The sequence below is a fragment of the Podarcis pityusensis genome, assembly GCF_964106645.2.
Source record: "Podarcis pityusensis genome assembly, chromosome: 3".
NCBI classification, from domain to species: domain Eukaryota; kingdom Metazoa; phylum Chordata; class Lepidosauria; order Squamata; family Lacertidae; genus Podarcis; species Podarcis pityusensis.
The window spans coordinates 91,307,248-91,325,089 of record NC_138026.1 but is presented as its reverse complement, the minus strand read 5'-3'; the positions used below and the strand labels follow the sequence as shown (position 1 = coordinate 91,325,089).

Below are 17,842 nucleotides of genomic sequence, written 5' to 3'. Positions count from 1 at the left end.
CATTCTCAGTGCCACTTGTTTCTACCATGGTAGAGAGAGAAAACAAACCATCCTGTCAGAACAGATAAAGAAGGCTTGTGTCTAGAGTGGATTGATGACGAATGTTAGCACTGGATGAAGTCTGGAGCAGAAAAGCCTCGGGACACCTTAAGTGACACTTCTTGTGCTAGCAGATATAAGCAGTACCTTAACTCTGACATATTACTTGTTCACGTCAAAGACAAGCAACGCATTCGAGAGGGGTAGAGGAGAGAAAGAGCAAAGCAAAACAACAAAGCAGATTTACAACTTTGGGACCTCCTGGTTGTGTCAATGTTCATAACTCCAGTATACAGAGTTTGAACAAAGAGGCCAGGCATTTTAAGAATTCTCACCATGTGAAATGAATCATTCCAGAGGGCAAAATGCAAGATTCTACCTGGCCTCTCAATTCTAACCTGCATTTCTCTTGATCTGAAAAAGAAGTAAAGTGCTGCTCACCTCCTCACCTCCACCAATTTTCTCACTTTCTGAAGCAGATTGTGCTGCAGGTCATTGGGAAACTATATACTTAATGAGGTGGGTTCTTTACTTTCTCAAGTTTCCCTTATCCAACTGCCTCATAAAGCAAGCTCTGTATCATTCCAGTAGATTATGATATGTTGAGATGGGTGGGAATACATGGACTGCGTTATTATTTCACCGAAAACTAAATAATAAAGGATCCCTCTCCCATTTACTTTGAGCAATCTGAGCTCAAACAAAGAACAGGCACCAGCGATCATGGACAAACATGTATACTGAGTAACAACACATGTACAGAGTAAACATGCAGTCTTATATGAATGAAGACACCTACAGAAATGTTTCTGTGCAGTGCATCACTGAAGAACCAGCAAGTACAGGGTATTGGGACCCAGCAAACCTGTGCCCAGGGAAATCTGTTTTCAACTCCATATTTCAGTCATGTGATACAATGAGTGAAATGTCAGCTTCAACCATCTCACTATGTCATTGTGAGAATGTAATGAAATGATTCCATGTACATCATGCAGATGTATCTAATATATATCAAAACTTGCTTGCTGCAACACGTGAAGGACAAACAATGGAGAAGGGGGGCAGATGGGGGAAGCGGCGAGGCGGTCCCATGACTCCTTGCCTGGGACCAGCGGGGAGAGTAGGGGTCCTCCGTTGCCCACGCCCTCCTTGCACAGAAGGCTTTCGCGCAGAGAGAGTAGGAGGAGACTAGGCGTCAAAGAGCTTCTTTGCTGGAAGAAGTTTTAGAAACGCCCACTGACGGATTCTGCCAGCGATTGAGTCAGCCACGGGTGAGTAGCTGTCCGGACAGAAAAGGTTCACTTTAGCAACCCAGCCAGGTGTTTGCACCCAGCCGGGGAGATAAGCACCGGCTTACGCACGAGCAACCCCTAGAACCATTACAGATACACTTCAGAATCTAAAATAGACTTTTTGTTGCCTCAAAGTTAAACAAAGTTGAACATTTACATACAGTCAGTGTAAGTATGGTGAAGTACCACATATCTTGAATGTAACTATTGTATTTGATTTGCCACAGTGGCATCGGTTTTGCAAAAATCTTGCAGAGATTCATGCACAGACACTGGGTTTTGCAAATGGACATGTAATCAAGCAGCAAAATAACTGGGTTATGCATACCTTTCTCTCCTTGTCTTTTCTAACTTGTCTTTCAAGATTAGGATCTCTTTTTTGAGAGCAAGTTGTTGGCTTTCTGCATCACGAAGTTCCTTCTTCAAATTTTTTATTTCATTACAATGTATTAGTTCTCGTTTAGATATCTCTTCTTCATAAAAAACGCTTTTCTTCTCCAAGTCAGATTTTAATTTCGTGATCTCTTGTTGATGCTCTGTGCTGCTCACCCCTGGGGAGCGACCAATTTGTTTTTGCTATTAAAAAAAGGGGACATCTCATAATTAGCTTCCATGATTAGTCTTCATAGCAGAACTATGAAAGTATGAGCTTAGAAATACCTCAATCTAGTGGGGGGGGGGGGGGAGAGACACATTTAAGTAAAAGTGCAAGAAACTGCAATTACATTTTTACATCAATATCCAAGTTGTTTTGAAATCAATGTCAAACTAAAGTAACAGCCAGCAATGTCACCCTATACTGTGTCAAGCAATGGATTGCCTAAACGTGACATGAATCATTAGGGGTTTAACAGTATTGCAGTGAAAACCAATGCATATATACTCAGAAGTGAGCCCCACAGCATTTAATGGGGAAAGCATGCATATGAGTGCAGCCTTAATCGTCTCCTGTCATTTCAGCATTCTGTTCAAGTACAGATTAAAAACACTAACAATTTTTTAAAAAACAGTACACTGAATTTCTTATATTTAAAAGCACAATTCTACTTCAGAATATGCTTTTCTGCCTGACAATATATAAATGGCTGTAGATGGCATAACAGCCAAAACTGGTAAAAGGTACTCTAAGCCATGACTACTACTTGGGTCTCCCTACTCTTTCAGAGTGAATGTAGCCTCATCCAGTCAGGAAGCTGGTCTATCTCCCAGACATAAGAACCTCTCACCCACAGGGTCTCCTGCTTAGCAGGATTCGTTTCATTGGCCCTTCTCTAGCCACTGTGTCCAGGCATCAGTTCTCGGCAAGCATGGCCACTCCCGATTCAGGTGTTAACGGATGACAATTCACTCTAAACAAGGCCTACTCTCAATAGCTTCATATAGATGTTAAATAGCATTGGGGACAGAATTATGTCCTGTGGAACCCCAAAGCAAGGAACTTGAGAAGCACCCCCCCCAATGCTACTTTTTGGAATTGACCCTGCAGAATAGAACCACAGAAACACAGAGGCACCGATATAAATCTAACACAGTTCATCCATGAGCATACCACAGTCAATGGTGTCATGAAGGTGATACGTGGAAGGAGCAAGGTTGCACTCTGCTTGTCCCTTTTTTTATAAAAGTGGCAATGAAAGCCCATTGAGTCCCCCCAATGAGGCTTGAACTCAAGACTGAAACAGATCCAGATAAACCATTATTATCCAACTATGTCTGCAATCACCACGTCACAACCCTCTAAAGCACATTCACCCCAAAAAGGTTTATTTGTGGCCAGGGGGTAATTATTACTGGGTCCAGAACCCATAATTATTATTACTGGGTCCAGAACAGTCTTTCTTAGGAGAGGCAGACTACTGCCTCAACAAGCGCAGTCATCATGACTTCATGCAATGGTACTGTCACCTACAGCCCCCTAGGCTAGCTTTAATTAGCCATGAATGGTATGGGTAGAGTGGGCATGTCATCAGTTGTAAAGATGCAAGTTCCTTGTCCACGTCATCAAGCCGCATCAACTGAAACTGATCCCACAAAACTGACCTAGGTGTGGCACAGGATGCCTCAATGGGGACAGCATAATAATGGCATCAAGACAGTGAAGGTGACTGATTTTGCTTGCCAAATAGGTTATAACAGGCCTGATAAGACAGGTGTTAATGACAGCTCTGCTGTGCGGCTATCTGAGGATGCAGCAGAGGCAGAAAAATACGCATTCTCCACTGCCTGCACTGCCATGTTGTATGTATGATTATATGCTCTAACCTCTCTTCGGCCACCTTTGGAGAGAGACAGTCGCAATATGCACTCTGGCTGTTATCTGGCCTGTTTCATTGACTACAGTTCCCATAAATACCAAAGAGAAGCATGGAATCTATAATGTCAGAGAGGACACTCAGAAATTATCATGTCCATGGTCCACCTCATCTTGCCATCCCATAGCAAGACAAAGTTCCCAACAAAATCCCCTGTTCGATCCACTGGAAAATGGCTTATAACATTTAGGAATCCCTTGCTTTCCATTAGTCTCTAAATGCAGACTATTCTAGTTCCATCTGGGAACCTCTGCATTAGAAGAGACTAACTAGTAACATTTCTTGGGATTCTCTAACCTTTCATATTACATGTAAATGAGGTAATTGAGCAAAATAGTTTGTACTACTGTGCTGGAAGTAACTTGAAGCAAGCATTCAAAAGTTTTTGTTTTCCCCTCCATAACTAGATACAATAATATACACTAGTAACTTGCATTCCTCTTTATTCTGTGTCTGACAGTGATCTATCAGATCTAATATGTGGCTATTCCATTTTAAAATGATGAAGTTAACAAAGACTGACCTTTAGTCCTTCTAACTCATTTTCCAGCTGCTTAGAGTACTGCTCACTTCGCTCACGCAATTTCCTGTCCTTGGATGCCTCAGCAGCTGCAGCTTCAGCATGAACTTCCAGCTACAAAAATATTTTTTTAAAAATCATAACCACTGTTTTGAACGTTGGTTTCCTTTATAATGCACAGAAAAAGAACTCATGTATCTTAGTATTCTGTCCTCAACTGTGACCTGTTTCGGATGGTTAGGCAGAAGCCAAGGGCAATGAACTTCCCAAACCACACTGACTTTCAGTAAGTCCCGCTGACATCAGCTGGAATAAGGGTGCTTAGAATTGTACACTAACAGTTCTATACATGTCTGCTCACTGAACTCCCACTAAGTTCAATGAAGCTTACTCAGGTAAGTAGGTAAGCGACTGCAGTGTATTATTCATTCCTATTTTTAGCTTCCAACTTCTGGAAAGCAGTCATATTACAATGCAGCTGTGTTGTCTCGCAATCTTCACAGAGATGCAAATACTTCTATTCTCTGTTATTAAATAATCATCGTTATGTTGTTTTGCCATTACATACAAAAGCATGGCAAATTCATTTACATACATCAATAATTAAATATTAAAAATAAATAGTAAAAGATTATATAAAGTAAATACATATAATCAGGCATTTACGCTGCAATCCTATACACATTTACCTGGGTACAAGTCTCACTGAACTCAATAAGGCTTACATCTAAGTAAACATGTATAGGATTGCACTCTTACAATTGCAAGCGAATATTGTATTTAAAATCTATTCACAACAGGTAAAATGGATTCCTGATACCTGACTTTATTCTGTATTTTTTTCACAAAATGAAATAAAAAGCATTGATACATTATCATCAGCTTATTCAGTGATATTGGCGGTATTCCATTAAATAAATGTGTAAGCGAAATAACCTCTGCTTGTGCAACAAGACATCCCCCCCGCCCCCCAACACCATGACCACATCTGCTCTGGAGGTTTGGGGAAAAACCCGGAATAAATTTAGGGGGCATGGGAGGGGGAAGCAGAGAGAGAAGTCTTGTTACACAAGCAGAAGTCATTCTGCTCATGCAAAGTGCTACTTAGCACTATATTGAATGCAACCCTTCATCTTCCCTCCATTAATGTTACCTAGCTTGCAAATTTATACTGAGATACTCAATTTTTTTAAAAAAATCTTCCAGACTTTATAAAGCCAGACTGAAAAAAATGAAACACTTTGAAAATATACTGAAGCTACTGCAGAGAATTACAAACATATAGCAAAAGTAAATTATTTGTCAACTATTATTCCATGTCAACAAAAATCACTGGGAAATAGGGTTTATTTTGGACAAACTTCCTTGTAGTTACTATCCCAAAAGTGACTTACTTCCTTTTTCATTCTGTCTGTTCTGCGTAGGTCTTGCCTCAAGCTTTCTACTTTTTGCATCACCACTTCCATCTCTTCTTCCTTATCTCTGACTTGACGAGTAAGTTTCTGTTTTTGTGAATGCAAGTCAGTAAGTCGCTCATTCATCTCAGAGAATTCCTGCATAGCCAGTTTCCGTTGGCTGTGTGCATCTTTCAGCTCTTTGGTTTGGGCCTTTAATCTTTCACTAGACTCAATTAGTTCCTGCAGTCAAAAGCAAAAGATAAAATATCTATGAATTTTAGAATTCTGCCACTAGATGGGTTGCAGAATTAATATAAACAAATATCAGTTGCCCACTTCCCAACCCCAAACAAGAGATTCTGTACAGGATCTTTAACAAGTGTTTTAACAAGCAAAAAAGGTTCCACAAAAATGCTAGCATTCATTGGAACTTCATAACCAAATTTGAATTGGTTATGATTGGTTATAATTCAGCTAATTATATGTAGCTATGGCAAAAGTCAAACCTTTCCATCACTAGCTCGCTGTCATTATGTTCCCCAACTCCTATCTTAGTCTCTATCTTGTCTTTAACTGCTAGTTTGGAAAAAATGACTCTCAAAGACAGATTATATTGGCAGGATCAGCCACCACCCTCTTTTGTCATGGAAATTAATATAGCCTTGTCTTCTTTGCTCTGGGCTAAGGAGATCGTGGATGTGCCAGATTACAAGATCTACTGCTTCCTAATTCAATCAGGTGAAACACCCTGCCACTCATTAACGGGGCCCTTATACCAACTAACTAAACCAAAGATGGAATACCTGCACCTTTGACCCAAAGCAAATTTCCTATCACTCATCATGCTGTACTTCTGTTGATTTGGTTAGATGTGTTCATTTATGGGGTTGCTCTACCAGACCCACAGCAACCTGTCCTCTGGCAAGAATAGAAACAGGACTGCTATGGGAAGAGGTTCTCCTGGCACTAGAGCAAATCCCCGCTCCCTCCCAGTTGTTTATGTACCAGAAGGTATTACTTCATGAGCACACATTTGGCAATGCTTACAACGCTCTTTAAATAATAACCATTTCATAAATAGCATTCAGATTTATATGTTTATACAGTGTAATCTTTTCCCCCTGTATACCTATGTTAAGACCATTTAAATCTCAAGTAAAGTGTTCCTCAAGTGAAGTGGGTGCAAGCGTTGTCTTTAAATAAAAGCACAGATGAAATCATTTTTACCTTATTAAGATCATCCCTTTCTTGCTTTAGTGCTTTTATTTGCTTCTCAAATGTTTTGATGTGTCTGGAAGCATCTTCTAATTCTCGCCTTGCAGAACTGGCCTCTTCAAGCTGCTGCTCCAGTCGTCCAGAATCTAGGAAAGAAAATTATTGTTAAGCATCACAGGGTAAAATATAATACTTACTGCTATACAATAGCGAATAGCCAATTAAGACCACAAGGCTAAATCCAGCCCTCTGAGGAGTACCTGTTGAACAATTAGTTGCCAACTACAAAGCAAGAGAGATGTGTGTGGGGTGTTATTTATAGCAACAGGGCTTCCTAGCTCTAGGGACAACTTCCGTCTCTGTTTCGAACTGTCCCTTCTGTAAAATAAGTTACTGATGAGGCTCCACATTCAGTTATGTATCTGAACATTTGCACATATCAAAACCAGAGTTTCTTTAAGGTCCACTTTTCTATACTGATGTTACTAATTTGCTTGTTGCTGGACAGAAAACAGTGAGCTAGTGTGAAAATTTGCCTAGGTAGGCAACAGAATATCGTGACAGCTGGTTGCTCTCAAGCTCTGTCTTAAACCTGTTCATTTCCAAGCATTTTATTGAACTTTCAGGGCAGCCTTTAAAAAGTTAAGCACATTAAAACAGATATAAATAATGGAATTACATGTCAGGGTAGACTTGCCTAAACAAGCCCTGAAAACGGTGAAAGTGCCTGTCTAATTTTAATGAACAGCAAGTTCTAGAGAGTAGATGCTGCCACACACAAGTTTCTTTACCACCACTTTACCAGCATCATCCTTGTTCTATCAAGTTGACAGAAAGCTATCAATTTTTTGTGATCATGCACAGCAGACTGACCATATTCAACTCCCATCCCCAAATTTCTTTGGTGATGAGAAATAAGAAAAAAAGAAGCAACAGCTACATAGAATAATGTCTTACTCTGCATTTCTAAATGTTCCCTGAATTGTACTATGTATAATGTCAAAGCTAATTATTTCTGTAATGAGAAAGAAAAAGTATTAAGAAGTCGCTGTCTGGAAGGTTTTGCCTTTTTAATGGAAAGGGACAGGAAGACAGAAACAAGAAAACAGGGCCACACATCTCACTTGGACTTGAATAATCCATATGTGCTAACCCCAGAGAGGAACCTAATACAGAAAAGAACACACAACCAGAAATAAATCTGCTGTATGTAGCCACAACCATGACAGACAGAAGCACTGAACCAGCCAGAAGTACAACAACACTCTGCTCTCAGGGACAAAGTCTAACTGTTTCAATATATCTTAATTCCAAGGAAATGGAACTCCAGGTTCAGCATAGTAATTTTAAGATCAGATTTTTAAAAAACCCTTCACTGTTTAAATTTTCAACTTTAGCTGATTGCCAGAAATAGTATGCAATTTTATGTATAATCACAGCATGCAATGCTATGACATTACAAATCAAATAGCAGGATGTTCTGTTTTTGTGTGTGTGTGTTTTTAAACAAAACTACCAAAAATATTGAATTACTAAAGGCAGTATCTTGTTGATCATATTCACATTACATTCGGACAGCTTTCTTTATTTCTAATGCTAACACCATTGCGGGGGTAGGACTAGACAACCCTTCCAGCTCTAAGATTCTATGATTTGTGTTTGCATGTCCTGTTAGGTTTATTGCATCTGCCACCACTGAAGAAACATATTCCTGAAACCCTTTTATTCAAAGAAAACCCTGTAAACCACCTTAAAAGCAAACATGCATTTTAAAAATGCATTTAAAATATCTCAGCTATGTCACAAAATGTCATAAAGAAATCTACCCAATCCATCCAAAATTATTTCAATCAGACTTAAGTTTGCGACCAGCTTTCTCTAGTCTAGAACCCCAACACTGACTTAATCTTTTTCACCAACATGGTTCTGAAAGAGCAGCAATTGTACACATAAATTGTACACATTGTACACATAAATTGTACTGCATAAATTCTCAACTCTCCTTTTAATAAGTTGAGAAAGCTTAAACGACAGCTGTATCTCACTGGCTGAAATGATTAACTCTCCACTGAAGTCACCAGCACACGAAATTGATATACTGTTAAAGACAGCCAAAATAAATCTCTCTTTCACGTGTAAATTACTTTGCTCTCTTGTCTACTCTTTCCCTTACATTTTTTCACTATATTAAAGATTCCTCAAAATTTTCTCCTATGTAACTTAGATAACTAAATATTATAACTCCGACCTCAAAAACTAAAAGCATATGCTAGGCTATCATTGTTTGGAATGATGGGGAGAGAAAAATGCCATAATTTACTAAGACTACTGCTGAGCAGAACTCCAATGTGAAACACTTCAACTCTTATTTTCACTAGAAGTGTTCTTAAGCAGCAATTCAATAAAGAAACAAAATTAAAATCCAGATTCAGGGTCTATTATCCAGTGATAAGCAATTTCCCATTCACTCTTCCTGTTCTAGGTTAACAGCTGTAGTTCTACACAAAAGCAGCTGTATCACTATATAACAATGGTTCTCAAACCATGACCACCACAGCATGCTGGTGAGTCTCAGTAGGTTGCCAGTCCTATATACTCTTCAGGAGTAAACTGAACACAGTAGAACTAAGCTCTGAACAAATATGCACAGCATCAGGCTGCCTGTGAAGGATTCCCAGGACCCATTGTAGGATCCAATGTCTTGTTTCTGATCTGTACAAGCATAAGATTAAATGACTCTGAACCACACTCTGGGGCCCCACAATAAGAGATGCAATCTGAGAACAGATTAGTAACAGGAGAAATAGCACTGGAAAATGGAAAGAAAAAAAAGAGTGGTTTTGTAACACCTTTTTATACTCCAATATCCTTACAAAGAAACGTATTTTGCTTATTTTACAGTATGGGTAATTCTTTAGTGACCAATGTAACATTTGTAAGCTTCTTTACATGTATATAACATTAGGCACAGCACATAATATTTACTCTCATAAACATTAAACTGTTTGTTAGCTGCCTTGATCTGCCCTACAAAAATAATCAAGTAATATGCCACAGATAGTTTAAATGCTTTCTTTTTAAAGGGAAAGGTAAAGGGACCCCTGACCATTAGGTCGAGTTGCGGACGACTCTGGTGTTGCGGCACTCATCTCGCTTTATTGGCCGAGGGAGCCGGTGTACAGCTTCCAGGTCACGTGGCCAGCATGACTAAGCCGCTTCTGGCGAACCAGAGCAGCACACGGAAATGCCGTTTACCTTCCCGCCAGAGCGGTACCTATTTATCTACTTGCACTTTGACGTGCTTTCGAACTGCTAGGTTGGCAGGAGCAGGGACTGAACAACGGGATCTCACCCCGTCACAGGAATCCGAACCACCGACCTTCTGATCGGCAAGCATAACTTGGATACGTATTTTCTCTTAAATTATGGATATTTTTTTTCATCTGTGGTAATATATATGTTTCACAGGCAAGTGTTGAATACATGTCACACTTCAGGTTATTTTACTCACATGTAAAATACCATTTTGAAAAACTGTTGCTTGGGAAATTATCTTTAAAGTGATATGAAAATGAAAAAGGAGTCTGTAAATTGACATTTTCATGGAATTATCCAGTTCTCCAAGTATCTGCTGTTTGTGCATTTATAAAAAATATTCTGTTGTCCTTTTTCTCATGCAATGTAAACCCATTTACCAATGGCAACACTTTAACTTTGTGCTTTTCACAGCTGCATCACCAGCTGGAAATATATAGAAGATTTTTTTTTAATGTAATACCATACAAATAAAATTGAAGCTTTGACTTAAAATTTAGGTGAGAAAAATCTATGCAGGAATTCAGAGATCTGCTTCAGCCACAACATTAATCCATAGTTTAAAGTGAACTTTGGTTGAATGCACACAAGTGCTTTGCTCCTCCCCAAGGCCTCACTATGTTGCATGGGAACAAGTCAGGTACATGCATTTTTTTGAGCCCTATTTATTTTTGCCCCACCCACCACTGGTATGTGGGCCCTGGAAGGTTGGGGAAGTTCCAATCCATCTCTCAGTCTGAAATAGTTCCCCCACCAATGTTCAGTATAATTTGGAAAATACTACCCAATTTAATACAAACATGTCACTGAGATCATCAACTGGAAGAACTAATTTCATTATCAGACAATCCATCTCAATTTATAAATACAGCATTGAATTTGATCCCACTTTCAGCACATTTTTGAGGAACAAGTAAGCTACTCTATATAACAATATACCAGCCATAAATTTCACTTCAGCATTCAAACTTGAATAAGTGATTTATACAAGAAACCAAATCAGATCATAAACTCTTCCATGCATACCCTAACAAAGTTGGGATGCCAGCGTTATTCAGTGTAGTTTTTCCATCTACAGTTGTTTTGGACAGAAAATACATTCCTGTACAGCTGTGTTCATGAAAAAACAGCTATATTTTAGGATTTTTAAATAAAAAAAACCCTCAAATAGAATGATCTTATCTTCCAATTTAATTCCAACTCTGCAGCCAAACCACAGTCTCACTCAAAATGCCAAGAAAACCATGAGTTTAGTTGATACACTATTTATTTAAAACTTTGTTTCTAGCAAGCAAGTACGATTACAATCAGAATTGTGATCACAAACTCATTATGTCTAAAATATCAAGAGCCAATATTAACTCAAAAGGCAGAGTTCAATCTCCAAGGACAACAGCCGCTGCGATGATGGGGATGAATTATTTAATTCTATATCTGCAAATGTGAATAAATACCAAACTCCACTTATAAAGGCTGGCAAGCTCCCAATTTTCATGGCTACCCTCCTTGTGTTTACAAAGGTAATCAGAAAAACCTTTCTGGAATGTTGAACAGTCTCCCTGCTGCCAGGCACAGCTGGAAGAAGTGCTACTGTGTACTCATGTAGGCCTATGAGTCAGGGCAAACTGGTCACTGAACTGCTTATGCAAGCAAAATCATAAAGTGAGCATAGGCCAAATATCTGCCTCAGAAAAATGTTACTGAAACCATTAGCTGCAGGCAGTCACACAACTGTATCCTGTCTCAACAAGCCAGGATTCGCATGGGCTGCATAAAAGCACATGGAGCCCCTTCACTGCCACTTCACTCCTCTCTTCATGCTAGTGGTGACACGAATCTGGTAGCTGCAGTTAAACCATAGCAAACATGGACCATGGCTTCCAAACAAGCCAGATTCACAATCCAATTTGAAATCGTATCTCCGAGGCCCTTTTTGAGAAGGGGACACCAGACTGCACACAGCATTCCAAATGAGGTACAGAGGCTGTAATAATGCATCAGCAAAGAAGGAATGAACCACACCTCACTCAGACGTGTAGACTAATCGATAATGTAAATGTGGATGTTTGTGTAGACAAGTATTGTTTGCTCCTTATTTTATGATAAATATTAAATGGAACATAAAAAGCAGAAACAGAACTAGTGATGAGTTAAAATGTCAAATAGCTAGGACTTACCAGTCACCTGTTTTCTTAGTTTTTCGATTTCTTCTTTTAGGCTTTTGATTTCTAAATCTTTGCTTGCTGTTAACGGACCATCTACAGTTGAATAATGCAGGGCCTGAATTGTTTGCGTGGACTCTTTTTTTAAAAAAAGAAAGGGAGGGAAAGGGACACTTGTGAGAGACTGCATCCACAAGTTTCAATCTAGTTACTGAGCATATAGGAGTTATTGAACCTTGAGACCTCGCATAAAATACTGCCCAAGGCATACCCTAGGCAGTGTCTATGGCCTGGCCGCTGTCAAAAACACATATCATCTGTTTCACATGCAGTGAAGAAAAAGAATCTTTAATGGATCAATAAACATTTTCCTCACTCAAGATAGCTTGGACTTCCCCCTTTTTTGAGAGTAAGAAAACAGCCCTATTCCCCTTGAGTGATCAGGAACATTAGGAACATGTGCATGAAACTGTCCAGATGTTCCCATGTTACAGGAACAAAGGATGGACAACCTGAAGGAAAAATAAGACCAAGTAACAGCGTTTGCACTGAACATATAAAACAAGTACTGTTTATGCCTATTTAATGTGAAATCATGGTTCCTTATGTCCAGCAAAACAAATGATGCAATTAATTCTTCAAATCCTTTGTCACTTTATTATGATATATATTAAGGTTTCTGCTAATGTCTCCTTTTCTTTTTTCACTTTCCTCCCTCTCTTGGAGTTTCACGAGTTTTGGTGGCAAGTCCTTTTCTCCTCTATACAGGACACTCCCAACCAAACGGGGTTATGTTCCAGGGATAGCATGCAAAGCCCAAATCATGCATAGTCAAAACACACTGTGTTCAGTGGTGGTTGCGATTGCCTAAGTCCCTTTTCCCTAAGTCATTTATAGATATTCTTGAAAAATCATAAGACGACTAGTTCTTCCAATTGGCTTCCAATGATCATTTTTACTAAGCCGTGACTATGGCAAACTTGGTAAGTTATTACTCATGTTATATATGGGTAATATATTCATTTTATCCAATGACTATATTAAATGAATTTAATTCAAGTAAATGATTAAAGATCCTTCTTAGAGGAATACCTTGTAGTTTTCTGCTAAGTTCAAGTTTTTCCTGCTCCAGGCGCTTTATTCGCCTCTCATATGCTTCTGTTGCTAAGGTATCCTCAAGTGTCCTTTGAACGTTGGCATCAAGATCCATAGCCCGTTGCCCAGCTGCATATCTTAGACTACTGCGGTCTGAAAGGACACTGCGAAGATAGAAACATGAAAAAGGTTACTCATTATTCCAGCAGTTCAACTATTTTATCACATTACGATAATTTAATTCATTTTTTAAAAAACTGCATGTAACATTTGCAAATTACTCTAAAATACAGGCACCATACACATTTTTTAAAAAAGTGGTACAGGTTCTGCCTATTTTACACATTATGTAGTGGCAAACTTTGATTTGCCACTCCATATATTCACAACAGCAGTCGCACCAGTCATGCATCCTGAAGAATGCACCTGTATGGTACAGTGTTTGCAAACACTGCTGAAAACACACATTACATTCTTAAACTTGGGTACAACCTACACACACTGACCCAAGAGAAAGTTCCACTGAATTTAATGGAGCTTACTTCTGAAATAGTCCTGTAAAGGACTGCACTGTTAAAAACATTTTATGTGTACTTCTAAATAATGTAGTGAACTAAGTGACCTACTATGTAGGCTCTGCCCTATGAGTACAAGCCACATTGTGTCATCAGATGATCAGTTCTCCCCATAGCTAAATAAATTGTGCCTGAACATTTTGTTGTGTCATTATGATCCAGCGAACTACTATTTCTCACTTCACTGAAGAAAAAAAGCAATACCTAGCCTCTTATTATATTTGTATTCAGCCATCATTCTAGCAATAGAAAGGAAACAGAAATATTTTACATGTTTACATTTGAATTGGAGGAGAAATATGTCTGTTATCAACACTGCATTAGAATGCATGCTTTGTGTGACAACTGTAAATAAGATAAACTTGCCTTTTCCTAGATTAAAGTATACAAAGTCTCTTGAAAACCCAAGGCTTCTACTCACCAGCTACTTGTATATGTGAATCCTACAAAGGGCAGATGATGGCCAGAAAATGCAGTATGTGTTGGTGGGGGCATTGTCTCCTGTGGGATAAAAGCATGTTAAATTTGATGTCATTAAGTTTGCAAATGCTGATATATTACATCTGAATCAACTGAGTACTCTTCCAGGGCAAACAGGAAATAGCCTTAGGATATAAATTAATAACAGTACCTTTCCCCTATTCTTGGTGGTTGCAATGTTACCATCCATGAGCTGAAAAAAGCACCATAGAATTGATGCAGCTGTCTTTCCTGGGCCTTTGTGATACTGCAGTCCCCTTTCTAGCCCAGGGCTTCTCATTCCCCGGTAGCACTCAGCAATCAAAAGTAGAGAGGTAGATTGCGAAAAAGCAGCCTGAAGACTGCATGTCAGTGGGGAGTAGTGGGACCAACTTTATGGAACTCTCTCCCAACAGAAATCAGGTGCCTTGTTAAATTTTTTAATTCCAGGAGGAATGGAACCCCAGAGAATGGACTGATGTTTAAATTACTAATGTTTGATATACCTTTCATATTTTGTATGTTCTGTTTTTTTTATAGTGTAAGCTGCTTTGGGACCCAGATGGTGAAATGAAGTATACATTTTTTAAATGAAAACATATATATTCTATATGCTTTTTCTCCCGGGAATGCAGGCAAGCTTTTTTAAAAAAACTCGTTATTTTAAGCCTTCTTTGCAAGTCAGCATGCAACTAACACACCATAAAAACACATTTTAACAAACAAACAGAAAGCCCCCTCAATTATGGTTTATTTTGTACTTCTTTCGGCTATAAAAACAGTAAGGTATCTTCTTGAAATCTAATGTAATCTGATATAAATGCTGCATTTTGGGCGTATTCAGTCCAAAAAATGGGATTGGGAGATCAAAGTTTGCAGAAGTTGCTCTGTAACTTACAGAATTCTTTAAACAATCATCATCTACATCAAAATTTGATGTATCTGTTGGACTGCTAACTTCAGGGATGTAAGGTGCTTCGCAGTTTCGAATGTTATCCCAGTCAATCCCGGAAAAAAATGGGTGGCCTTTAAAGTCTTCTATTCCATTCTGCCCAAGTCTATGCTCTCTGCTACAAATGAGTCTTCGAATTAGGTCCTTGGCGTTTTCAGACACATCCGTCATTTGGACAGGAAACTGAAACCTCTCCTTAAAGAAAAAAAAATGGGAGAATTAGGATCATACTGTGAAACAAAACAAAACACAACAGTTCAGAGTTATAAATACAACAGTGCCATATTTCCGTGGCAATTTTTTTATAATTGAACCAAGACAACAAGACATGGTCCACTCACTAATGTATGTGTTTATAAATGCAGCCTCAGTGGCTAGTTGGACTTCTTAAAGGAAAACCAATGGCAGTATCTTTAATTCATTTCTACTGCAATTATTTTACAGTTAAATATGTTAATTTTATCAAGCATACAGCACTCCATTACTCAATGAATTATCCAATCACTTTCCAATAATGTTACACAGCCAAAATATATTCATATGTAGTGATTATAGGACTTCCACTATGTCCAAGCTAAAAATATCATTATAAAGTAAAACCTGAACATTTGAGGTCAACGAAGGCTGTACTCTAAGCACTGAAGCAGCTAAAAGCCAAGCCTATAGTTTATTGAAGCTAATATATTCTCTTGGTAAAACAATCAATGTTAACATCTTAAGGACAATAAAGCACTGAGCAGAATTGCTGGTCATCTGTTCACAAATACTGCCCCACTCACTTTGTGGTTCATTATCTTTCCATATGTCTCCACCAGGGATTCTGCATAAAAGGGTGTTTCACCATAAAGCATTTCATACATGCAAACACCAAGGGACCACCAGTCACATTCAGGACCGTACTTTCCTTTCCCATCTTCCATGGCTTGCAGGATTTCTGGAGAGATATAATCTGGTGTTCCAACTGCCACTGAAGACTGAACCTGAAGGGACAATAAATTTTATTACTAAAATGATCTATAATATTATGTGTGTTTCAGTACTAGTGTGAATATATAAATTTCTGATTTGATACGGTTACTGAGGACCCGAATGGTTATTCCCCTTGTCATGCGACGGAGAACCTATCAAATCTACGCTTCAGGTAAGATCAATCATTCTTTTCATGTGGTGATTTGCCCAAGGAGATGAAAATAAAGGAAGTAGCTTGACAGCAGGCCATGGTAATGCTACAGGCAACACAAGTCTTTAATAAAACATTTCCCCCCCCCCCCATTACAATATTTACTTAAAAGCAGCATTCTTATTTAGTTCCCAACACTTGAAGTGAAATGCTGTGTGTGTCTATATTCCTATAGTCTTGTACTGTATTTCTTCCAGACAATGTCAAACATTTTAGGAGTCTTCCATGCCTTTTCATTAATGTCAATCGGTCCACTTTGAGTAAAATTTAATTGAATACCACACAACCCCAAATTCTGTAGGATTCTGCATTTAAAAAGATACAGCAAATAAGCTTCACTTCTCCTGGCATGTATTTATTTTACAGATATACTGTATATAATTACAGATAGCTTTTTGCTATAATGAATGAAATAGACAGAGGACTTAAGTAATGAAATTTATTAAACATTAATGGACAATAATTGTGAAAAGTGAATCAATCTAATCAATTAGTCACCCAGATAAAATGTGTCCCTTTTATGCTGTAAGTGTAATTACATTACCATAAAACTACAATTTTTACAGAGGTACCGTATATATTAAGAAATATATCAGAGAAATTATCAAATATATTATCAAAAATTGTAGTGGCAGACTAGGGACAGAAATGAAGGTGACTAAAACTATATTTTAGGTTTGTTTTTATTCTTATTTACCGTTCCATCTTCCATCAGTTTCAGACAAGAACCAAAATCTGCTAACCGAATATGTCCATTCATATCCATCAGGATGTTGTCTGGTTTGATGTCCCTATAAAAGAAATTTATTTGAGTCATTCCATGTTGTTTTTCATTATATTGAGACAAGTGCAATAAAACATTTTGCATTCAAAATTATTTGTGTATCATTTTGGAGACAAATTAGACTAAAACGTATTTCTCTGAGGGGTCATCATCTGATTAAAGAAATCTTAGGTCAATTAATTATATAGCATTTTATCAATTAATACATCATCAATTTAAATGTGCATTGAAATTTTCATATGACGTTAAAACAACAGTTCTGAACAACTTTTTTATTTTTTGAAAAAAGATGATACTTGCATGTGTCACAATAAGCATAACCTTAGAAGGAGCAATCCTTCAGAAGTCACCTGCAGTTCCATAAATGCTTTATTTTTATTTTTTTTAAAGTAAAACGTTAAATAAAATTTGCTGCACAATTAATTGGAAGCATCCTTCTGGTTGATCAGAGCTATGGCAAAGAGGTTCTTCCCACATGTTTCTAAGCAGAAAAAACATGTAATTGATTGGACTGCCCTTCAAAGCAATCCCAGGATGAAACCTTG

The 17,842-nt window shown here is 38.2% G+C and overlaps 1 protein-coding gene across 5 annotated transcripts in view; it reads right to left on the bottom strand.

Annotated features, from left to right (window-relative positions):
- Nucleotides 1-17,842, bottom strand: part of CDC42BPA (CDC42 binding protein kinase alpha) — a 168,479-nt gene that overhangs the window by 70,617 nt on the left and 80,020 nt on the right. For all 5 annotated transcript variants that reach the window (XM_081000088.1, XM_081000089.1, XM_081000085.1 and 2 more), the window contains exons 6-15: nucleotides 17,211-17,304; nucleotides 16,113-16,313; nucleotides 15,280-15,528; nucleotides 14,344-14,423; nucleotides 13,345-13,511; nucleotides 12,268-12,390; nucleotides 6,788-6,921; nucleotides 5,558-5,800; nucleotides 4,167-4,277; nucleotides 1,660-1,907 (exon numbers count right to left, since the gene is read on the bottom strand). In XM_081000088.1, the coding sequence (XP_080856214.1) occupies nucleotides 1,660-1,907; nucleotides 4,167-4,277; nucleotides 5,558-5,800; nucleotides 6,788-6,921; nucleotides 12,268-12,390; nucleotides 13,345-13,511; nucleotides 14,344-14,423; nucleotides 15,280-15,528; nucleotides 16,113-16,313; nucleotides 17,211-17,304 (1,650 nt within the window). The remainder of the gene's footprint in view (nucleotides 1-1,659; nucleotides 1,908-4,166; nucleotides 4,278-5,557; nucleotides 5,801-6,787; nucleotides 6,922-12,267; nucleotides 12,391-13,344; nucleotides 13,512-14,343; nucleotides 14,424-15,279; nucleotides 15,529-16,112; nucleotides 16,314-17,210; nucleotides 17,305-17,842) is intronic.